Source organism: Procambarus clarkii, chromosome 2, assembly GCF_040958095.1.
Source record: "Procambarus clarkii isolate CNS0578487 chromosome 2, FALCON_Pclarkii_2.0, whole genome shotgun sequence".
Classification (NCBI taxonomy): domain Eukaryota; kingdom Metazoa; phylum Arthropoda; class Malacostraca; order Decapoda; family Cambaridae; genus Procambarus; species Procambarus clarkii.
The window spans coordinates 16796114-16820927 of record NC_091151.1 but is presented as its reverse complement, the minus strand read 5'-3'; the positions used below and the strand labels follow the sequence as shown (position 1 = coordinate 16820927).

Here is a 24814-nt window from a genome sequence, read left to right as displayed (position 1 = left end):
ACAGGTTGGGTTAGGTTAGGACAGGTTGGGGTTAGGTTAGGACAGGTTGGGTTAGGTTAGGACAGGTTGGGGTTAGGTTAGGACAGGCTGTGTTAGGTTAGGACAGGTTGGGGTTAGGTTAGGACAGGTTGGGGTTAGGTTAGGTTAGGTTGGGGTTAGGTTAGGACAGGTTGAGGTTAGATTAGGACATGTTGGGGTTAGGTTAGGACAGGCTGGGTTAGGTTAGGACAGGTTGGGGGTAGGTTAGAACAGGCTGGGTTAGGACAGGTTAGGACTCATCTGGGTACATCTGCTGCCAGGTGTGGTACGTGTGGGCCACATCTGCTGCCAGGTGTGGTACATGTGGGGCACACCTGCTGCCAGGTGTGGTACATGTGGGCCACATCTGCTGCCAGGTGTGGTACATGTGGGCCACATCTGCTGCCGGGTGTGGTACATGTGGGCCACATCTGCTGCCGGGTATGGTACATGTGGGCCACACCTGCTGCCGGGTATGGTACATGTGGGCCACATCTGCTGCCGGGTATGGTACATGTGGGCCACACCTGCTGCCGGGTATGGTACATGTGGGCCACATCTGCTGCCGGGTATGGTACATGTGGGCCACACCTGCTGCCGGGTATGGTACATGTGGGCCACACCTGCTGCCGGGTATGGTACATGTGGGCCACACCTGCTGCCGGGTATGGTACATGTGGGCCACATCTGCTGCCGGGTATGGTACATGTGGGCCACACCTGCTGCCGGGTATGGTACATGTGGGCCACACCTGCTGCCGGGTATGGTACATGTGGGCCACATCTGCTGCCGGGTATGGTACATGTGGGCCACACCTGCTGCCGGGTATGGTACATGTGGGCCACACCTGCTGCCGGGTATGGTACATGTGGGCCACATCTGCTGCCGGGTATGGTACATGTGGGCCACATCTGCTGCCGGGTATGGTACATGTGGGCCACAACTGCTGCCGGGTATGGTACATGTGGGCCACATCTGCTGCCGGGTATGGTACATGTGGGCCACATCTGCTGCCGGGTATGGTACATGTTGGGCCACACCTGCTGCCGGGTATGGTACATGTGGGCCACACCTGCTGCCGGGTATGGTACATGTGGGGCCACACCTGCTGCCGGGTATGGTACATGTGGGCCACACCTGCTGCCGGGTATGGTACATGTGGGCCACACCTGCTGCCGGGTATGGTACATGTGGGCCACACCTGCTGCCGGGTATGGTACATGTGGGCCACACCTGCTGCCGGGTATGGTACATGTGGGCCACATCTGCTGCCGAGGTATGGTACATGTGGGCCACACCTGCTGCCGGGTATGGTACATGTGGGCCACACCTGCTGCCGGGTATGGTACATGTGGGCCACATCTGCTGCCGGGTATGGTACATGTGGGTCACATCTGCTGCCGGGTATGGTACATGTGGGCCACAACTGCTGCCGGGTATGGTACATGTGGGCCCACACCTGCTGCCGGATATGGTACATGTGGGCCACACCTGCTGCGGGTATGGTACATGTGGGCCACAACTGCTGCCGGGTATGGTACATGTGGGCCACAACTGCTGCCGGGTATGGTACATGTGGGCCACATCTGCTGCCGGGTATGGTACATGTGGGCCACAACTGCTGCCGGGTATGGTACATGTGGGCCACAACTGCTGCCGGGTATGGTACATGTGGGCCACACCTGCTGCCGGGTATGGTACATGTGGGCCACAACTGCTGCCGGGTATGGTACATGTGGGCCACAACTGCTGCCGGGTATGGTACATGTGGGCCACACCTGCTGCCGGGTATGGTACATGTGGGCCACACCTGCTGCCGGGTATGGTACATGTGGGCCACATCCTGCTGCCGGGTATGGTACATGTGGGCCACATCTGCTGCCGGGTATGGTACATGTGGGCCACACCTGCTGCCGGGTATGGTACATGTGGGCCACACCTGCTGCCGGGTATGGTACATGTGGGCCACACCTGCTGCCGGGTATGGTACATGTGGGCCACACCTGCTGCCGGGTATGGTACATGTGGGCCACACCTGCTGCCGGGTATGGTACATGTGGGCCACACCTGCTGCCGGGTATGGTACATGTGGGCCACATCTGCTGCCGGGTATGGTACATGTGGGCCACATCTGCTGCCGGGTATGGTACATGTGGGCCACACCTGCTGCCGGGTATGGTACATGTGGGCCACACCTGCTGCCGGGTATGGTACATGTGGGCCACACCTGCTGCCGGGTATGGTACATGTGGGCCACACCTGCTGCCGGGTATGGTACATGTGGGACACACCTGCTGCCGGGTATGGTACATGTGGGCCACACCTGCTGCCGGGTATGGTACATGTGGGCCACACCTGCTGCCGGGTATGGTACATGTGGGACACAACTGCTGCCGGGTATGGTACATGTGGGCCACACCTGCTGCCGGGTATGGTACATGTGGGCCACAACTGCTGCCGGGTATGGTACATGTGGGCCACATCTGCTGCCGGGTATGGTACATGTGGGCCACACCTGCTGCCGGGTATGGTACATGTGGGCCACACCTGCTGCCGGGTATGGTACATGTGGGCCACATCTGCTGCCGGGTATGGTACATGTGGGCCACACCTGCTGCCGGGTATGGTACATGTGGGCCACACCTGCTGCCGGGTATGGTACATGTGGGCCACATCTGCTGCCGGGTATGGTACATGTGGGCCACACCTGCTGCCGGGTATGGTACATGTGGGCCACACCTGCTGCCGGGTATGGTACATGTGGGCCACATCTGCTGCCGGGTATGGTACATGTGGGCCACATCTGCTGCCGGGTATGGTACATGTGGGCCACATCTGCTGCCGGGTATGGTACATGTGGGCCACACCTGCTGCCGGGTATGGTACATGTGGGCCACACCTGCTGCCGGGTATGGTACATGTGGGCCACACCTGCTGCCGGGTATGGTACATGTGGGCCACACCTGCTGCCGGGTATGGTACATGTGGGCCACACCTGCTGCCGGGTATGGTACAATGTGGGCCACATCTGCTGCCGGGTATGGTACATGTGGGCCACACCTGCTGCGGGTATGGTACATGTGGGCCACATCTGCTGCCGGGTATGGTACATGTGGGCCACACCTGCTGCCGGGTATGGTACATGTGGGCCACAACTGCTGCCGGGTATGGTACATGTGGGCCACACCTGCTGCCGGGTATGGTACATGTGGGCCACACCTGCTGCCGGGTATGGTACATGTGGGCCACATCTGCTGCCGGGTATGGTACATGTGGGCCACACCTGCTGCCGGGTATGGTACATGTGGGGCACACCTGCTGCCGGGTATGGTACATGTGGGCCACACCTGCTGCCGGGTATGGTACATGTGGGCCACAACTGCTGCCGGGTACGGTACATGTGGGCCACACCTGCTGCCGGGTATGGTACATGTGGGCCACAACTGCTGCCGGGTATGGTACATGTGGGCCACATCTGCTGCCGGGTATGGTACATGTGGGCCACACCTGCTGCCGGGTATGGTACATGTGGGCCACACCTGCTGCCGGGTATGTACATGTGGGCCACATCTGCTGCCGGGTATGGTACATGTGGGCCACACCTGCTGCCGGGTATGGTACATGTGGGCCACACCTGCTGCCGGGTATGGTACATGTGGGGCACATCTGCTGCCGGGTATGGTACATGTGGGCCACACCTGCTGCCGGGTATGGTACATGTGGGCCACATCTGCTGCCGGGTATGGTACATGTGGGCCACACCTGCTGCCGGGTATGGTACATGTGGGCCACAACTGCTGCCGGGTGTGGTACATGTGGGCCACACCTGCTGCCGGGTGTGGTACATGTGGGCCACACCTGCTGCCGGGTATGGTACATGTGGGCCACACCTGCTGCCGGGTGTGGTACATGTGGGCCACACCTGCTGCAATAATGGCGGCACTGTGGCGTCGTCTCAACATTAATGACAATTTCCCACTTCTAGTGTAGTGTGGACGCCAGGCTGCTGAAGTGTTAGTGTAGTGTGGACGCCAGGCTGCTGAAGTGGTAGGTGTAGTGTGGACGCCAGGCTGCTGAAGTGTTAGTAGTGTGGCCGCCAGGCTGCTGAAGTGTTAGTGTAGTGTGGGACGCCAGGCTGCTGAAGTGTAGTGTAGTGTGGGACGCCAGGCTGCTGAAGTGTTAGTGTTGTGTGGACGCCAGGCTGCTGAAGTGTTAGTGTAGTGTGGACGCCAGCTGCTGAAGTGTTAGTGTAGTGTGGACGCCAGGCTGCTGAAGTGTTAGTGTAGTGTGGACGCCAGGCTGCTGAAGTGTTAGTGTAGTGTGGACGCCAGGCTGCTGAAGTGTTAGTGTAGTGTGGACGCCAGGCTGCTGAAGTGTTAGTGTAGTGTGGACGCCAGGCTGCTGAAGTGTTAGTGTAGTGTGGACGCCAGGCTGCTGAAGTGTTAGTGTAGTGTGGACGCCAGGCTGCTGAAGTGTTAGTGTAGTGTGGACGCCAGGCTGCTGAAGTGTTAGTGTAGTGGGACGCCAGGCTGCTGAAGTGTTAGTGTAGTGTGGACGCCAGGCTGCTGAAGTGTTAGTGTAGTGTGGACGCCAGGCTGCTGAAGTGTTAGTGTAGTGTGGACGCCAGGCTGCTGACGTGTTAGTGTAGTGTGGACGCCAGGCTGCTGAAGTGTTAGTGTAGTGTGGACGCCAGGCTGCTGAAGTGTTAGTGTAGTGTGGACGCCAGGCTGCTGAAGTGTTAGTGTAGTGTGGACGCCAGGCTGCTGAAGTGTTAGTGTAGTGTGGACGCCAGGCTGCTGACGTGTTAGTGTAGTGTGGACGCCAGGCTGCTGAAGTGTTAGTGTAGTGTGGACGCCAGGCTGCTGAAGTGTTAGTGTAGTGTGGACGCCAGGCTGCTGAAGTGTTAGTGTAGTGTGGACGCCAGGCTGCTGAAGTGTTAGTGTAGTGTGGACGCCAGGCTACTGAAGTGTTAGTGTAGTGTGGACGCCAGGCTGCTGAAGTGTTAGTGTAGTGTGGACGCCAGGCTGCTGAAGTGTTAGTGTAGTGTGGACGCCAGGCTGCTGAAGTGTTAGTGTAGTGTGGACGCCAGGCTGCTGAAGTGTTAGTGTAGTGTGGACGCCAGGCTGCTGAAGTGTTAGTGTAGTGTGGACGCCAGGCTGCTGAAGTGTTAGTGTAGTGTGGACGCCAGGCTGCTGAAGTGTTAGTGTAGTGTGGACGCCAGGCTGCTGAAGTGTTAGTGTAGTGTGGACGCCAGGCTGCTGAAGTGTTAGTGTAGTGTGGACGCCAGGCTACTGAAGTGTTAGTGTAGTGTGGACGCCAGGCTGCTGAAGTGTTAGTGTAGTGTGGACGCCAGGCTGCTGAAGTGTTAGTGTAGTGTGGACGCCAGGCTGCTGAAGTGTTAGTGTAGTGTGGACGCCAGGCTGCTGAAGTGTTAGTGTAGTGTGGACGCCAGGCTGCTGAAGTGTTAGTGTAGTGTGGACGCCAGGCTGCTGAAGTGTTAGTGTAGTGTGGACGCCAGGCTGCTGAAGTGTTAGTGTAGTGTGGACGCCAGGCTGCTGAAGTGTTAGTGTAGTGTGGACGCCAGGCTGCTGAAGTGTTAGTGTAGTGTGGACGCCAGGCTGCTGAAGTGTTAGTGTAGTGTGGACGCCAGGCTGCTGAAGTGTTAGTGTAGTGTGGACGCCAGGCTGCTGAAGTGTTAGTGTAGTGTGGACGCCAGGCTGCTGAAGTGTTAGTGTAGTGTGGACGCCAGGCTGCTGAAGTGTTAGTGTAGTGTGGACGCCAGGCTGCTGAAGTGTTAGTGTAGTGTGGACGCCAGGCTGCTGAAGTGTAGTGTAGTGTGGACGCCAGGCTGCTGAAGTGTTAGTGTAGTGTGGACGCCAGGCTGCTGAAGTGTTAGTGTAGTGTGGACGCCAGGCTGCTGAAGTGTTAGTGTAGTGTGGACGCCAGGCTGCTGAAGTGTTAGTGTAGTGTGGACGCCAGGCTGCTGAAGTGTTAGTGTAGTGTGGACGCCAGGCTGCTGAAGTGTTAGTGTAGTGTGGACGCCAGGCTGCTGAAGTGTTAGTGTAGTGTGGACGCCAGGCTGCTGAAGTGTTAGTGTAGTGTGGACGCCAGGCTGCTGAAGTGTTAGTGTAGTGTGGACGCCAGGCTGCTGAAGTGTTAGTGTAGTGTGGACGCCAGGCTGCTGAAGTGTTAGTGTAGTGTGGACGCCAGGCTGCTGAAGTGTTAGTGTAGTGTGGACGCCAGGCTGCTGAAGTGTTAGTGTAGTGTGGACGCCAGGCTGCTGAAGTGTTAGTGTAGTGTGGACGCCAGGCTGCTGAAGTGTTAGTGTAGTGTGGACGCCAGGCTGCTGAAGTGTTAGTGTAGTGTGGACGCCAGGCTGCTGAAGTGTTAGTGTAGTGTGGACGCCAGGCTGCTGAAGTGTTAGTGTAGTGTGGACGCCAGGCTGCTGAAGTGTTAGTGTAGTGTGGACGCCAGGCTGCTGAAGTGTTAGTGTAGTGTGGACGCCAGGCTGCTGAAGTGTTAGTGTAGTGTGGACGCCAGGCTGCTGAAGTGTTAGTGTAGTGTGGACGCCAGGCTGCTGAAGTGTTAGTGTAGTGTGGACGCCAGGCTGCTGAAGTGTTAGTGTAGTGTGGACGCCAGGCTGCTGAAGTGTTAGTGTAGTGTGGACGCCAGGCTGCTGAAGTGTTAGTGTAGTGTGGACGCCAGGCTGCTGAAGTGTTAGTGTAGTGTGGACGCCAGGCTGCTGAAGTGTTAGTGTAGTGTGGACGCCAGGCTGCTGAAGTGTTAGTGTAGTGTGGACGCCAGGCTGCTGAAGTGTTAGTGTAGTGTGGACGCCAGGCTGCTGAAGTGTTAGTGTAGTGTGGACGCCAGGCTGCTGAAGTGTTAGTGTAGTGTGGACGCCAGGCTGCTGAAGTGTTAGTGTAGTGTGGACGCCAGGCTGCTGAAGTGTTAGTGTAGTGTGGACGCCAGGCTGCTGAAGTGTTAGTGTAGTGTGGACGCCAGGCTTGCTGAAGTGTTAGTGTAGTGTGGACGCCAGGCTGCTGAAGTGTTAGTGTAGTGTGGACGCCAGGCTGCTGAAGTGTTAGTGTAGTGTGGACGCCAGGCTGCTGAAGTGTTAGTGTAGTGTGGACGCCAGGCTGCTGAAGTGTTAGTGTAGTGTGGACGCCAGGCTGCTGAAGTGTCAGTGTAGTGTGGACGCCAGGCTGCTGACGTGTTAGTGTAGTGTGGACGCCAGGCTGCTGAAGTGTCAGTGTAGTGTGGACGCCAGGCTGATGAAGTGTTAGTGTAGTGTGGACGCCAGGCTGCTGAAGTGTTAGTGTAGTGTTGGACGCCAGGCTGCTGAAGTGTTAGTGTAGTGTGGACGCCAGGCTGCTGAAGTGTTAGTGTAGTGTGGACGCCAGGCTGCTGAAGTGTTAGTGTAGTGTGGACGCCAGGCTGCTGAAGTGTAGTGTAGTGTGGACGCCAGGCTGCTGAAGTGTTAGTGTAGTGTGGACGCCAGGCTGCTGAAGTGTAGTGTAGTGTGGACGCCAGGCTGCTGAAGTGTTAGTGTAGTGTGGACGGTCCAGGTGCCCTGCTGAAGTGTTAGTGTAGTGTGGACGCCAGGCTGCTGAAGTGTTAGTGTAGTGTGGACGCCAGGCTGCTGAAGTGTTAGTGTAGTGTGGACGCCAGGCTGCTGAAGTGTTAGTGTAGTGTGGACGCCAGGCTGCTGAAGTGTGTAGTGTAGTGTGGACGCCAGGCTGCTGAAGTGTTAGTGTAGTGTGGACGCCAGGCTGCTGAAGTGTTAGTGTAGTGTGGACGCCAGGCTGCTGAAGTGTTAGTGTAGTGTGGACGCCAGGCTGCTTGAAGTGTTAGTGTAGTGTGGACGCCAGGCTGCTGAAGTGTTAGTGTAGTGTGGACGCCAGGCTGCTGAAGTGTTAGTGTAGTGTGGACGCCAGGCTGCTGAAGTGTTAGTGTAGTGTGGACGCCAGGCTGCTGAAGTGTTAGTGTAGTGTGGACGCCAGGCTGCTGAAGTGTTAGTGTAGTGTGGACGCCAGGCTGCTGAAGTGTTAGTGTAGTGTGGACGCCAGGCTGCTGAAGTGTTAGTGTAGTGTGGACGCCAGGCTGCTGAAGTGTTAGTGTAGTGTGGACGCCAGGCTGCTGAAGTGTTAGTGTTGTGTGGACGCCAGGCTGCTGAAGTGTTAGTGTAGTGTGGACGCCAGGCTGCTGAAGTGTTAGTGTAGTGTGGACGCCAGGCTGCTGAAGTGTTAGTGTAGTGTGGACGCCAGGCTGCTGAAGTGTTAGTGTAGTGTGGACGCCAGGCTGCTGAAGTGTTAGTGTAGTGTGGACGCCAGGCTGCTGAAGTGTTAGTGTAGTGTGGACGCCAGGCTGCTGAAGTGTTAGTGTAGTGTGGACGCCAGGCTGCTGAAATGTTAGTGTAGTGTGGACGCCAGGCTGCTGAAGTGTTAGTGTAGTGTGGAAGCCAGGCTGCTGAAGTGTTAGTGTAGTGTGGACGCCAGGCTGCTGAAGTGTTAGTGTAGTGTGGACGCCAGGCTGCTGAAGTGTTAGTGTAGTGTGGACGCCAGGCTGCTGAAGTGTTAGTGTAGTGTGGACGCCAGGCTGCTGAAGTGTTAGTGTAGTGTGGACGCCAGGCTGCTGAAGTGTTAGTGTAGTGTGGACGCCAGGCTGCTGAAGTGTCAGTGTAGTGTGGACGCCAGGCTGCTGAAGTGTTAGTGTAGTGTGGACGCCAGGCTGCTGAAGTGTCAGTTTAGTGTGGACGCCAGGCTGCTGAAGTGTTAGTGTAGTGTGGACGCCAGGCTGCTGAAGTGTTAGTGTAGTGTGGACGCCAGGCTGCTGAAGTGTAGTGTAGTGTGGACGCCAGGCTGCTGAAGTGTTAGTGTAGTGTGGACGCCAGGCTGCTGAAGTGTTAGTGTAGTGTGGACGCCAGGCTGCTGAAGTGTTAGTGTAGTGTGGACGCCAGGCTGCTGAAGTGTTAGTGTAGTGTGGACGCCAGGCTGCTGAAGTGTTAGTGTAGTGTGGACGCCAGGCTGCTGAAGTGTTAGTGTAGTGTGGACGCCAGGCTGCTGAAGTGTTAGTGTAGTGTGGACGCCAGGCTGCTGAAGTGTTAGTGTAGTGTGGACGCCAGGCTGCTGAAGTGTTAGTGTAGTGTGGACGCCAGGCTGCTGAAGTGTTAGTGTAGTGTGGACGCCAGGCTGCTGAAGTGTTAGTGTAGTGTGGACGCCAGGCTGCTGAAGTGTTAGTGTAGTGTGGACGCCAGGCTGCTGAAGTGTTAGTGTAGTGTGGACGCCAGGCTGCTGAAGTGTTAGTGTAGTGTGGACGCCAGGCTGCTGAAGTGTTAGTGTAGTGTGGACGCCAGGCTGCTGAAGTGTTAGTGTAGTGTGGACGCCAGGCTGCTGAAGTGTTAGTGTAGTGTGGACGCCAGGCTGCTGAAGTGTTAGTGTAGTGTGGACGCCAGGCTGCTGAAGTGTTAGTGTAGTGTGGACGCCAGGCTGCTGAAGTGTTAGTGTAGTGTGGACGCCAGGCTGCTGAAGTGTTAGTGTAGTGTGGACGCCAGGCTGCTGAAGTGTCAGTGTAGTGTGGACGCCAGGCTGCTGAAGTGTTAGTGTAGTGTGGACGCCAGGCTGCTGAAGTGTCAGTGTAGTGTGGACGCCAGGCTGCTGACGTGTTAGTGTAGTGTGGACGCCAGGCTGCTGAAGTGTTAGTGTAGTGTGGACGCCAGGCTGCTGAAGTGTTAGTGTAGTGTGGACGCCAGGCTGCTGAAGTGTTAGTGTAGTGTGGACGCCAGGCTGCTGAAGTGTTAGTGTAGTGTGGACGCCAGGCTGCTGAAGTGTTAGTGTAGTGTGGACGCCAGGCTGCTGAAGTGTTAGTGTAGTGTGGACGCCAGGCTGCTGAAGTGTTAGTGTAGTGTGGAAGCCAGGCTGCTGAAGTGTTAGTGTAGTGTGGACGCCAGGCTGCTGAAGTGTTAGTGTAGTGTGGACGCCAGGCTGCTGAAGTGTTAGTGTAGTGTGGACGCCAGGCTGCTGAAGTGTTAGTGTAGTGTGGACGCCAGGCTGCTGAAGTGTTAGTGTAGTGTGGACGCCAGGCTGCTGAAGTGTTAGTGTAGTGTGGACGCCAGGCTGCTGAAGTGTTAGTGTAGTGTGGACGCCAGGCTGCTGAAGTGTTAGTGTAGTGTGGACGCCAGGCTGCTGAAGTGTTAGTGTAGTGTGGACGCCAGGCTGCTGAAGTGTTAGTGTAGTGTGGACGCCCGGCTGCTGAAGTGTTAGTGTAGTGTGGACGCCAGGCTGCTGAAGTGTTAGTGTAGTGTGGACGCCAGGCTGCTGAAGTGTTAGTGTAGTGTGGACGCCAGGCTGCTGAAGTGTTAGTGTAGTGTGGACGCCAGGCTGCTGAAGTGTTAGTGTAGTGTGGACGCCAGGCTGCTGACGTGTTAGTGTAGTGTGGACGCCAGGCTGCTGAAGTGTTAGTGTAGTGTGGACGCCAGGCTGCTGAAGTGTTAGTGTAGTGTGGACGCCAGGCTGCTGAAGTGTTAGTGTAGTGTGGACGCCAGGCTGCTGAAGTGTAAGTGTAGTGTGGACGCCAGGCTGCTGAAGTGTTAGTGTAGTGTGGACGCCAGGCTGCTGAAGTGTTAGTGTAGTGTGGACGCCAGGCTGCTGAAGTGTTAGTGTAGTGTGGACGCCAGGCTGCTGAAGTGTTGGTGTAGTGTGGACGCCAGCTGCTGAAGTGAGTGTTGGTGTAGTGTGGACGCCAGGCTGCTGAAGTGTTAGTGTAGTGTGGACGCCAGGCTGCTGAAGTGTTAGTGTAGTGTGGACGCCAGGCTGCTGAAGTGTTAGTGTAGTGTGGACGCCAGGCTGCTGAAGTGTTAGTGTAGTGTGGACGCCAGGCTGCTGAAGTGTTAGTGTAGTGTGGACGCCAGGCTGCTGAAGTGTTAGTGTAGTGTGGACGCCAGGCTGCTGAAGTGTTAGTGTAGTGTGGACGCCAGGCTGCTGAAGTGTTAGTGTAGTGTGGACGCCAGGCTGCTGAAGTGTTAGTGTAGTGTGGACGCCAGGCTGCTGAAGTGTTAGTGTAGTGTGGACGCCAGGCTGCTGAAGTGTTAGTGTAGTGTGGACGCCAGGCTGCTGAAGTGTTAGTGTAGTGTGGACGCCAGGCTGCTGAAGTGTTAGTGTAGTGTGGACGCCAGGCTGCTGAAGTGTTAGTGTAGTGTGGACGCCAGGCTGCTGAAGTGTTAGTGTAGTGTGGACGCCAGGCTGCTGAAGTGTTAGTGTAGTGTGGACGCCAGGCTGCTGAAGTGTTAGTGTAGTGTGGACGCCAGGCTGCTGAAGTGTTAGTGTAGTGTGGACGCCAGGCTGCTGAAGTGTTAGTGTAGTGTGGACGCCAGGCTGCTGAAGTGTTAGTGTAGTGTGGACGCCAGGCTGCTGAAGTGTTAGTGTAGTGTGGACGCCAGGCTGCTGAAGTGTTAGTGTAGTGTGGACGCCAGGCTGCTGAAGTGTTAGTGTAGTGTGGACGCCAGGCTGCTGAAGTGTTAGTGTAGTGTGGACGCCAGGCTGCTGAAGTGTTAGTGTAGTGTGGACGCCAGGCTGCTGAAGTTAGTGTAGTGTGGACGCCAGGCTGCTGAAGTGTTAGTGTAGTGTGGAAGCCAGGCTGCTGAAGTGTTAGTGTAGTGTGGACGCCAGGCTGCTGAAGTGTTAGTGTAGTGTGGACGCCAGGCTGCTGAAGTGTTAGTGTAGTGTGGACGCCAGGCTGCTGAAGTGTTAGTGTAGTGTGGACGCCAGGCTGCTGAAGTGTTAGTGTAGTGTGGACGCCAGGCTGCTGAAGTGTTAGTGTAGTGTGGACGCCAGGCTGCTGAAGTGTTAGTGTAGTGTGGACGCCAGGCTGCTGAAGTGTTAGTGTAGTGTGGACGCCAGGCTGCTGAAGTGTTAGTGTAGTGTGGACGCCAGGCTGCTGAAGTGTTAGTGTAGTGTGGACGCCAGGCTGCTGAAGTGTTAGTGTAGTGTGGACGCCAGGCTGCTGAAGTGTTATTGTAGTGTGGACGCCAGGCTGCTGAAGTGTTAGTGTAGTGTGGACGCCAGGCTGCTGAAGTGTTAGTGTAGTGTGGACGCCAGGCTGCTGAAGTGTTAGTGTAGTGTGGACGCCAGGCTGCTGAAGTGTTAGTGTAGTGTGGACGCCAGGCTGCTGAAGTGTTAGTGTAGTGTGGACGCCAGGCTGCTGAAGTGTTAGTGTAGTGTGGACGCCAGGCTGCTGAAGTGTTAGTGTAGTGTGGACGCCAGGCTGCTGAAGTGTTAGTGTAGTGTGGACGCCAGGCTGCTGAAGTGTTAGTGTAGTGTGGACGCCAGGCTGCTGAAGTGTTAGTGTAGTGTGGACGCCAGGCTGCTGAAGTGTTAGTGTAGTGTGGACGCCAGGCTGCTGAAGTGTTAGTGTAGTGTGGACGCCAGGCTGCTGAAGTGTTAGTGTAGTGTGGACGCCAGGCTGCTGAAGTGTTAGTGTAGTGTGGACGCCAGGCTGCTGAAGTGTTAGTGTAGTGTGGACGCCAGGCTGCTGAAGTGTTAGTGTAGTGTGGACGCCAGGCTGCTGAAGTGTTAGTGTAGTGTGGACGCCAGGCTGCTGAAGTGTTAGTGTAGTGTGGACGCCAGGCTGCTGAAGTGTTAGTGTAGTGTGGACGCCAGGCTGCTGAAGTGTTAGTGTAGTGTGGACGCCAGGCTGCTGAAGTGTTAGTGTAGTGTGGACGCCAGGCTGCTGAAGTGTTAGTGTAGTGTGGACGCCAGGCTGCTGAAAGTGTAGTGTAGTGTAGTGTGGACGCCAGGCTGCTGACGTGTTAGTGTAGTGTGGACGCCAGGCTGCTGAAGTGTTAGTGTAGTGTGGACGCCAGGCTGCTGAAGTGTTAGTGTAGTGTGGACGCCAGGCTGCTGAAGTGTTAGTGTAGTGTGGACGCCAGGCTGCTGAAGTGTTAGTGTAGTGTGGACGCCAGGCTGCTGACGTGTTAGTGTAGTGTGGACGCCAGGCTGCTGAAGTGTTAGTGTAGTGTGGACGCCAGGCTGCTGAAGTGTTAGTGTAGTGTGGACGCCAGGCTGCTGAAGTGTTGGTGTAGTGTGGACGCCAGGCTGCTGAAGTGTTAGTGTAGTGTGGACGCCAGGCTGCTGAAGTGTTAGTGTAGTGTGGACGCCAGGCTGCTGAAGTGTTAGTGTAGTGTGGACGCCAGGCTGCTGAAGTGTTAGTGTAGTGTGGACGCCAGGCTGCTGAAGTGTTGGTGTAGTGTGGACGCCAGGCTGCTGAAGTGTTAGTGTAGTGTGGACGCCAGGCTGCTGAAGTGTTGGTGTAGTGTGGACGCCAGGCTGCTGAAGTGTTAGTGTAGTGTGGACGCCAGGCTGCTGAAGTGTTGGTGTAGTGTGGACGCCAGGCTGCTGAAGTGTTGGTGTAGTGTGGACGCCAGGCTGCTGAAGTGTTAGTGTAGTGTGGACGCCAGGCTGCTGAAGTGTTAATGTAGTGTGGACGCCAGGCTGCTGAAGTGTTAGTGTAGTGTGGACGCCAGGCTGCTGAAGTGTTAGTGTAGTGTGGACGCCAGGCTGCTGAAGTGTTAGTGTAGTGTGGACGCCAGGCTGCTGAAGTGTTAGTGTAGTGTGGACGCCAGGCTGCTGAAGTGTTAGTGTAGTGTGGACGCCAGGCTGCTGAAGTGTTAGTGTAGTGTGGACGCCAGGCTGCTGAAGTGTTAGTGTAGTGTGGACGCCAGGCTGCTGAAGTGTTAGTGTAGTGTGGACGCCAGGCTGCTGAAGTGTTAGTGTAGTGTGGACGCCAGGCTGCTGAAGTGTTAGTGTAGTGTGGACGCCAGGCTGCTGAAGTGTTAGTGTAGTGTGGAAGCCAGGCTGCTGAAGTGTTAGTGTAGTGTGGACGCCAGGCTGCTGAAGTGTTAGTGTAGTGTGGACGCCAGGCTGCTGAAGTGTTAGTGTAGTGTGGACGCCAGGCTGCTGAAGTGTTAGTGTAGTGTGGACGCCAGGCTGCTGAAGTGTTAGTGTAGTGTGGACGCCAGGCTGCTGAAGTGTTAGTGTAGTGTGGACGCCAGGCTGCTGAAGTGTTAGTGTAGTGTGGACGCCAGGCTGCTGAAGTGTTAGTGTAGTGTGGACGCCAGGCTGCTGAAGTGTTAGTGTAGTGTGGACGCCAGGCTGCTGAAGTGTTATTGTAGTGTGGACGCCAGGCTGCTGAAGTGTTAGTGTAGTGTGGACGCCAGGCTGCTGAAGTGTTAGTGTAGTGTGGACGCCAGGCTGCTGAAGTGTTAGTGTAGTGTGGACGCCAGGCTGCTGAAGTGTTAGTGTAGTGTGGACGCCAGGCTGCTGAAGTGTTAGTGTAGTGTGGACGCCAGGCTGCTGAAGTGTTAGTGTAGTGTGGACGCCAGGCTGCTGAAGTGTTAGTGTAGTGTGGACGCCAGGCTGCTGAAGTGTTAGTGTAGTGTGGACGCCAGGCTGCTGAAGTGTTAGTGTAGTGTGGACGCCAGGCTGCTGAAGTGTTAGTGTAGTGTGGACGCCAGGCTGCTGAAGTGTTAGTGTAGTGTGGACGCCAGGCTGCTGAAGGTGTTAGTGTAGTGTGGACGCCAGGCTGCTGAAGTGTTAGTGTAGTGTGGACGCCAGGCTGCTGAAGTGTTAGTGTAGTGTGGACGCCAGGCTGCTGAAGTGTTAGTGTAGTGTGGACGCCAGGCTGCTGAAGTGTTAGTGTAGTGTGGACGCCAGGCTGCTGAAGTGTTAGTGTAGTGTGGACGCCAGGCTGCTGAAGTGTTAGTGTAGTGTGGACGCCAGGCTGCTGAAGTGTTAGTGTAGTGTGGACGCCAGGCTGCTGAAGTGTTAGTGTAGTGTGGACGCCAGGCTGCTGAAGTGTTAGTGTAGTGTGGACGCCAGGCTGCTGAAGTGTTAGTGTAGTGTGGACGCCAGGCTGCTGAAGTGTTAGTGTAGTGTGGACGCCAGGCTGCTGACGTGTTAGTGTAGTGTGGACGCCAGGCTGCTGAAGTGTTAGTGTAGTGTGGACGCCAGGCTGCTGAAGTGTTAGTGTAGTGTGGACGCCAGGCTGCTGAAGTGTTAGTGTAGTGTGGACGCCAGGCTGCTGAAGTGTTAGTGTAGTGTGGACGCCAGGCTGCTGAAGTGTTAGTGTAGTGTGGAAGCCAGGCTGCTGAAGTGTTAGTGTAGTGTGGACGCCAGGCTGCTGAAGTGTTAGTGTAGTGTGGACGCCAGGCTGCTGAAGTGTTAGTGTAGTGTGGACGCCAGGCTGCTGAAGTGTTAGTGTAGTGTGGACGCCAGGCTGCTGAAGTGTTAGTGTAGTGTGGACGCCAGGCTGCTGAAGTGTTAGTGTAGTGTGGACGCCAGGCTGCTGAAGTGTTAGTGTAGTGTGGACGCCAGGCTGCTGAAGTGTTAGTGTAGTGTGGACGCCAGGCTGCTGAAGTGTTAGTGTAGTGTGGACGCCAGGCTGCTGAAGTGTTAGTGTAGTGTGGACGCCAGGCTGCTGAAGTGTTAGTGTAGTGTGGACGCCAGGCTGCTGAAGTGTTAGTGTAGTGTGGACGCCAGGGCTGCTGAGTGTTGGTGTAGTGTGGAAGCCAGGCTGCCTGAAGTGTTAGTGTAGTGTGGACGCCAGGCTGCTGAAGTGTTAGTGTAGTGTGGACGCCAGGCTTCTGAAGTTGTTAAGTGTAGTGTGTGACGCCAGGCTGCTGAAGTGTTAGTGTAGTGTGGACGCCAGGCTGCTGAAGTGTTAGTGTAGTGTGGACGCCAGGCTGCTGAAGTGTTAGTGTAGTGTGGACGCCAGGCTGCTGAAGTGTTAGTGTAGTGCTGGACGCCAGGCTGCTGAAGTGTTAGTGTAGTGATGGAACGCCAGGCTGCTGAAGTGTTAGTGTAGTGTGGACGCCAGGCGCTGAAGTGTTAGTGTAGTGTGGACGCCAGGCTGCTGAAGTGTTAGTGTAGTGTGGACGCCAGGCTGCTGAAGTGTTAGTGTAGTGTGGACGCCAGGCTGCTGAAGTGTTAGTGTAGTGTGGACGCCAGGCTGCTGAAGTGTTAGTGTAGTGTGGACGCCAGGCTGCTGAAGTGTTAGTGTAGTGTGGACGCCAGGCTGCTGAAGTGTTAGTGTAGTGTGGACGCCAGGCTGCTGAAGTGTTAGTGTAGTGTGGACGCCAGGCTGCTGAAGTGTTAGTGTAGTGTGGACGCCAGGCTGCTGAAGTGTTAGTGTAGTGTGGACGCCAGGCTGCTGAAGTGTTAGTGTAGTGTGGACGCCAGGCTGCTGAAGTGTTAGTGTAGTGTGGACGCCAGGCTGCTGAAGTGTTAGTGTAGTGTGGACGCCAGGCTGCTGAAGTGTTAGTGTAGTGTGGACGCCAGGCTGCTGAAGTGTTAGTGTAGTGTGGACGCCAGGCTGCTGAAGTGTTAGTGTAGTGTGGACGCCAGGCTGCTGAAGTGTTAGTGTAGTGTGGACGCCAGGCTGCTGAAGTGTTAGTGTAGTGTGGACGCCAGGCTGCTGAAGTGTTAGTGTAGTGTGGACGCCAGGCTGCTGAAGTGTTAGGTGTAGTGTGGACGCCAGGCTGCTGAAGTGTTAGTGTAGTGTGGACGCCAGGCTGCTGAAGTGTTAGTGTAGTGTGGACGCCAGGCTGCTGAAGTGTTAGTGTAGTGTGGACGCCAGGCTGCTGAAGTGTTAGTGTAGGGTGGACGCCAGGCTGCTGAAGTGTTGGTGTAGTGGTGGACGCCAGGCTGCTGAAGTGTTAGTGTAGTTGGACGCCAGGCTGCTGAAGTGTTAGTGAGTGTGGACGCCAGGCTGCTGAAGTGTTAGTGTAGTGTGGACGCCAGGCTGCTGAAAGTGTTAGTGTAAGTGTGGAACGCCAGGCTGCTGAGTGTTGTTGTAGTGTGGACGCAGGCTGCTGAAGTGTTAGTGTAGTTGTGGAACGCCAGGCTGCTGAAGTGTTAGTGTAGTGTGGACGCCAGGCTGCTGAGTGTTAGTGTAGTGTGGACGCCAGGCTGCTGAAGTGTTAGTGTAGTGTTGGACGCCAGGCTGCTGAAAGTGTTAGTGGTATGCCCCCCGTGTGGACGCCAGGCTGCTGAAGTGTTAGTGTAGTGTGGACGCCAGCTGCTGAAGTGTTAGTGTAGTGTGGACGCCAGGTCTGCTGAAGTGTTGTGTAGTGTGGGACGCCAGGCTGCTGAAGTGTTAGTGTAGTGTGGACGCCAGGCTGCTGAGTGTTAGTGTAGTGTGGACGCCAGGCTGCTGAAGTGTTAGTGTAGTGTGGACGCCAGGCTGCTGAAGTGTTAGTGTAGTGTGGACGCCAGGCTGCTGAAGTGTTAGTGTAGTGTGGACGCCAGGCTGCTGAAGTGTTAGTGTAGTGTGGACGCCAGGCTGCTGAAGTGTTAGTGTAGTGTGGACGCCAGGCTGCTGAAGTGTTAGTGTAGTGTGGACGCCAGGCTGCTGAAGTGTTAGTGTAGTGTGGACGCCAGGCTGCTGAAGTGTTAGTGTAGTGTGGACGCCAGGCTGCTGAAGTGTTAGTGTAGTGTGGACGCCAGGCTGCTAAAGTGTTAGTGTAGTGTGGACGCCAGGCTGCTGAAGTGTTAGTGTAGTGTGGACGCCAGGCTGCTGAAGTGTTAGTGTAGTTTGGACGCCAGGCTGCTGAAGTGTTAGTGTAGTGTGGACGCCAGGCTGCTGAAGTGTTAGTGTAGTGTGGACGCCAGGCTGCTGAAGTGTTAGTGTAGTGTGGACGCCAGGCTGCTGAAGTGTTAGTGTAGTGTGGACGCCAGGCTGCTGAAGTGTTAGTGTAGTGTGGACGCCAGGCTGCTGAAGTGTTAGTGTAGTGTGGACGCCAGGCTGCTGAAGTGTTAGTGTAGTGTGGACGCCAGGCTGCTGAAGTGTTAGTGTAGTGTGGACGCCAGGCTGCTGAAGTGTTCAGATGTAACCAAGTGTAACGGCTCCTCCTGCTCCAGACGCGTCCCGACACGGTTAAATTTTTATTTCGTGAGAAGTCGGTTTACTCAGCATATTTGATTACTGAAAATTCAGTTTGTTACAATGAAGCGTCATTTTTATTAAATACGGCCATCTAACTGTAGATTTGAATGAAGATTAATTAATTAATATAATTTCAGAACGTGGCGTCTTGTTTACATCTTGCGCAATATAATATTCTCGTTTTCTAGAGAAATCACGAAGTGTTCTGTTTCTTAATGTATAACTAAAATAATTTGAGGAAATTTATATTAAAGATTAATAAGTATTGTTGGAAATTTCCGACACTACCCAGCCACTTTCACCATGCATTAGCTCACTACCCACCCACCATATAAGGTCGTCGTGGACGGGGTCTTGGGAGAAGACACAGTGCCTGGTCTTGGAGAAGGTGGGAGTCTGGCGTTTGGTCTTGCCCTGACACCTGGCCACCTGCAGCTGCAACAGGTACTCCTGGATGTCGAACTTGCGTCCCTTCATCCTCCTGGCCCACACTCCAGGTCTGCCGGCTTCCCTGCACGAATGAACACACAACTCAACTGTGGGATCGTGTCAATATGGTGTCTACTCTCTCATCTCCTTCATTTTTGTTTGGAGTTCCCTGGACCCTGGACATGCTATGAGACAGTTTTATGTCCAGGGAGCTCAACATCTACTGTCTGGATGATGGAGGCCTTCACGCTCTCCTCCAACTGACACATTACTCAGCAAGTATATATATATATATATATATATATATATATATATATATATATATATATATATATATATATATATATATATATACATACATTCTGCCATTTACATAAGTTGTCTCGTGGAATGCACCCTCCTGGGTACCCAGTTGATTGCATATATAATCCATGAGATTATAGATGCAACAATCCTGAACATAATGAGGATGTATGAAAGGATTGACAAAATCTATACATATTGTATGCTACAAGGTAAGGTACCTTCTCACAAGAAACCTGTCCATTCCTAAGTTACTAAATGGTACAATTTGTATAATTTAAATGGTACAAGGCAATTCTGAAATTGACTTTTTTTTAAAAGCATCCACTTAAATATAATTAACTAAGTTTACTACAATTTTCATTACATCAAGTTGCTTAAGGCCAGCACTTGCACACAAAACTGCTCGTAAACTTTACATTGAAAGTCTACGAGTCCACGTCCAACATGTTTAACAAACATGTTAACAAAACCTGTTGTGCCAGGCGGGCCTTCACTTGTCACACCAACTGCTTCTGAAAGGTAAACTTATCGGCTAGACAATTGGTTTACTGCTGCCTAGCCTATTGCAGCCCCTGAGGTGAGTTCAAGTAATGTTACCATAGTAACCAGTTCTTCGCATATGTCCCTACAAAATCATGCAATAGTATGGAGTCTCGCTACTGGTGAACCATCGGTGTTCTCATCAAGGCAAATGGAAAGGAACTTACATGAACAAATATAATGTATTAGATGTTCTGCTTTATTTCCAACTTTAATATTATATCTTTTGCTGTGTTTATACTCACTGATCCATTCTTAAGGGGCCGGGAAACTATTAACTAAATCCTCCTCAAACTCTCTCAATTTGTTATGCTTAATCCACATGACAAATGTTGCAACTTTTACTAATGCGTCAACATCGTAACATGCGCACAAATTTATAAAACAAAAATAAAAAATTTATTTTCTAAATTTTCAAATTATCATTCGAAAATTAAAAAAAAGTGTCACCAATTGTGTTATTTGTCATTAGGGTCTGAAAATATGATATGATCTCCAATATTTATATTTTATAATTTTGTTTGTGAGCAAAGATTGGTGTACAACAACTTTTGAATGTGGCTTTTCAAACATGCGCCAAAATTAGACATAAAAAAATTTATAACTCCAATGTTTTTGTATATATGGAAAAAAACTAAATATTGTAAAACAAAGAACTTGGCAAATAATATGTAAATATTGTGATAATCGATCAAAAACTGAAATTAGAGGGATTTTTCAAAGTTGAAAATCTAGTTTCCTTAGAAATTGAAGATGAAGATTGCGACAATGAATAGGGTCATTCTAATATATGAATTGTCTTGTATGTTTTAATAAACATTATTTGGCATTCGTACTTGAATATGTGAAAGTTGTAGGTCAATATGTGTTGAAATGAGGTCAAGAAAATATACCCCCCCCCCCAAAAAAAAATAGGGATAATTATAATGATATACATGTATACTTTATATAAGTGATAAAACCCTAATATGGTCCCCAATCATCAATAAAACATAAAGAGACATAAAGAGATAGAGTTTGAAATCTGTGAAAAAATTGGCCAAAACAAATTCAGTCACAAGTTTGGCCACCTGTAGCTGATATATTTGTTAACCAATTTCATTCTAACTTCACAGTGCTGGGTACGTATTACCCAAGATGTAGAAGTTACAATAAGATCAGATTATAAACAAAAGAGAAAATAAAAAGCAAAAATTCCAACTCCTCCCCCTCCCAAACAAAGAATTTTTGACATTGGTGACGTTAACAGATATTGGCAATGGGCTATGTGTTAATATGATATATAACACAATACAGCATAATAACATACTTATTATTATTTGTGTTATTGTGTATTAGTCAGCAATGCTATAAAGCAACAGCTGCAGAGCCACTTTGTGGACCTTCCTTACTACGAGTCTTCTTCTTCGTGCGTTGGACAGGTGCTTGCATCTCTTTATCACTCCCAGTTCCAGTTAATAAGAGCTGTTCTGCGTAGCAACAATTCTTTTTTCATTCGTATAAGATCTATTTCATAAAGTATTGGGATGAAACTTTCACGATGCAGAGTCCTATTGACGGAGATTTGTTTAATATTTTCAAGTAATTTTCAAATTTTGAATATTTTTTCGTTTCCTGGCCCCTTAAGGCACTGAATAAGTTTATTTTTTTCTGGAAAACCATCAGAATGGACAAGAGACCCTAGTGGTAATTGTTTGATACATTCCCCCTCACTTAGCAGCGGTCCGTCTTCAACAATTATCTTTGAAATCTCTAACCCCAGCAGTGACTAAATTGGAACTTCCTGGACAAACCCAGCAGTGACTTAGTTGGAACTTCCTGGACAAACCCAGCAGTGACTTAGTTGGAACTTCCTGGACAAACCCAGCAGTGACTTAGTTGGAACTTCCTGGAACAAACCCAGCTGTCGGTAATCCAACACTTAACATACTAACATACTTTTATTCGTTAGTCATAAAACAGTTATAGAGAACAGGAAATCCGTGACGTCATTAAAAACATTCATGTAACACAACAAGTATTCTTTAAACTAACAGTCTAGTGATTAAACTTGATAGAAAAGTGTTTTGTATGCTGTGTTTTTTTTATGTACAAATGTTGTCATTTGTACGCGGAAAATCCACAGAGAAATGGAAAAGAAATATGAACATTTCTGCTGATCTTGTCAACACCGGACTGGAGTTGTCCGGTGTTGATGAAGGCCCAGATCGGCCGAAACGTTTATCTTTCCTTTCCCTTTCTCTGTGGATTTTCCGCACACACACACACACACACACACACACACACACACACACACACACACACACACACACACACACACACACACACACACACACACACACACACACACACACACACACACACACACACACACACACACACACACACACACACACACACACACAATGTTCTCAATGTTTGCGGACGATGCTAAAATTATGAGAAGGATTAAAACAGAAGAGGACTGTTTGAGGCTTCAAGAAGACCTAGACAAGCTGAAGGAATGGTCGAACAAATGGTTGTTAGAGTTTAACCCAACCAAATGTAATGTAATGAAGATAGGTGTAGGGAGCAGGAGGCCAGATACAAGGTATCATCTGGGAGAGGAAATTCTTCAGGAGTCAGAGAAGGAAAAAGACTTGGGGGTTGATATCACGCCAGACCTGTCTCCTGCAGCACATATCAAGCGGATAACATCAGCGGCATATGCCAGGCTGGCCAACATACGAACGGCATTCAGAAACTTGTGTAAAGAATCATTCAGAACTTTGTATACCACATATGTCAGGCCAATCCTGGAGTATGCAGCCCCAGCATGGAGTCCATATCTAGTCAAGGATAAGACTAAACTGGAAAAGGTTCAAAGGTTTGCCACCAGACTAGTACCCGAGCTGAGAGGTATGAGCTACGAGGAGAGACTACGGGAATTAAACCTCACTTCGCTGGAAGACAGAAGAGTTAGGGGGGACATGATCACCACATTCAAGATTCTGAAGGGGATTGATAGGGTAGACAAAGACAGTCTATTTAACACAAGGGGAACACGCACAAGGGGACACAGGTGGAAACTGAGTGCCCAAATGAGCCACAGAGATATTAGAAAGAACTTTTTTAGTGTCAGAGTGGTTGACAAATGGAATGCATTAGGGGGTGATGTGGTGGAGGCTCACTCCATACACAGTTTCAAGTGTAGATATGACAGAGCCCGATAGGCTCAGGAATCTGTACACCTGTTGATTGACGGTTGAGAGGCGGGACCAAAGAGCCAGAGCTCAACCCCCGCAAACACAACTAGGTGAGTACAACTAGGTGAGTGTACACACACACACACACACACACACACACACACACACACACACACACACACACACACACACACACACACACACACACACACACACACACACACACACACACACACACACACACACACACACACACACACACACACACACACACACACACACACACACACACACACACACACACACACACACACACACACACACACACACACACACACACACACACTCACTCACACACACACACACACACACACACACACACACACACACACACACACACACACACACACACACACACACACACACACACAACTGGTAAGGTGCTCCAGTGGATAAGGGAGTATCTAAGCAATAGGAAGCAGAGAGTTACGGTGAGGGGTGAGACCTCCGATTGGCGTGAAGTCACCAGTGGAGTCCCACAGGGCTCTGTACTCGGTCCTATCTTGTTTCTGATATATGTAAATGATCTCCCGGAGGGTATCGATTCATTTCTCTCAATGTTTGCGGACGATGCTAAAATTATGAGAAGGATTAAAACAAAAGAGGACTGTTTGAGGCTTCAAGAAGACCTAGACAAGCTGAAGGAATGGTCGAACAAATGGTTGTTAGAGTTTAACCCAACCAAATGTAATGTAATGAAGACAGGTGTAGGGAGCAGGAGGCCAGATACAAGGTATCATCTGGGAGAGGAAATTCTTCAGGAGTCAGAGAAGGAAAAAGACTTGGGGGTTGATATCACGCCAGACCTGTCTCCTGCAGCACATATCAAGCGGATAACATCAGCAGCATATGCCAGGCTGGCCAACATACGAACGGCATTCAGAAACTTGTGTAAAGAATCATTCAGAACTTTGTATACCACATATGTCAGGCCAATCCTGGAGTATGCAGCCCCAGCATGGAGTCCATATCTAGTCAAGGATAAGACTAAACTGGAAAAGGTTCAAAGGTTTGCCACCAGACTAGTACCCGAGCTGAGAGGTATGAGCTACGAGGAGAGACTACGGGAATTAAACCTCACTTCGCTGGAAGACAGAAGAGTTAGGGGGGACATGATCACCACATTCAAGATTCTGAAGGGGATTGATAGGGTAGACAAAGACAGTCTATTTAACACAAGGGGAACACGCACAAGGGGACACAGGTGGAAACTGAGTGCCCAAATGAGCCACAGAGATATTAGAAAGAACTTTTTTAGTGTCAGAGTGGTTGACAAATGGAATGCATTAGGGGGTGATGTGGTGGAGGCTCACTCCATACACAGTTTCAAGTGTAGATATGACAGAGCCCGATAGGCTCAGGAATCTGTACACCTGTTGATTGACGGTTGAGAGGCGGGACCAAAGAGCCAGAGCTCAACCCCCGCAAACACAACTAGGTGAGTACAACTAGGTGAGTGTACACACACACACACACACACACACACACACACACACACACACACACACACACACACACACACACACACACACACACACACACACACACACACACACACACACACACACACACACACACACACACACACACACACACACACACACACACACACACACACACACACACACACACACACACACACACACACACACACACACACACACACACACACACACACTCACACACACACACACACACACACACACACACACACACACACACACACACACACACACACACACACACAACTGGTAAGGTGCTCCAGTGGATAAGGGAGTATCTAAGCAATAGGAAGCAGAGAGTTACGGTGAGGGGTGAGACCTCCGATTGGCGTGAAGTCACCAGTGGAGTCCCACAGGGCTCTGTACTCGGTCCTATCTTGTTTCTGATATATGTAAATGATCTCCCGGAGGGTATCGATTCATTTCTCTCAATGTTTGCGGACGATGCTAAAATTATGAGAAGGATTAAAACAGAAGAGGACTGTTTGAGGCTTCAAGAAGACCTAGACAAGCTGAAGGAATGGTCGAACAAATGGTTGTTAGAGTTTAACCCAACCAAATGTAATGTAATGAAGATAGGTGTAGGGATCAGGAGGCCAGATACAAGGTATCATCTGGGAGAGGAAATTCTTCAGGAGTCAGAGAAGGAAAAAGACTTGGGGGTTGATATCACGCCAGACCTGTCTCCTGCAGCACATATCAAGCGGATAACATCAGCGGCATATGCCAGGCTGGCCAACATACGAACGGCATTCAGAAACTTGTGTAAAGAATCATTCAGAACTTTGTATACCACATATGTCAGGCCAATCCTGGAGTATGCAGCCCCAGCATGGAGTC

General features: G+C 51.8%; 1 protein-coding gene across 1 annotated transcript; it reads right to left on the bottom strand.

Annotated features, from left to right (window-relative positions):
- Positions 1 to 268: 268 nt before the first annotated feature.
- Positions 269 to 3865, bottom strand: LOC138365815 (uncharacterized). Its single transcript, XM_069326315.1, has one exon. The coding sequence runs from the start codon at positions 3863 to 3865 to the stop codon at positions 269 to 271; it is 3597 nt and encodes a 1198-aa protein (XP_069182416.1).
- Between the last annotated feature and the right edge of the window lie 20949 nt (positions 3866 to 24814).

Bases quoted from the DNA above. Each gene is read 5' to 3' on its own strand.
- LOC138365815 (XM_069326315.1), bottom strand. From the start codon at position 3,865: ATGTACCACACCCGGCAGCAGGTGTGGCCCACATGTACCACACCCGGC.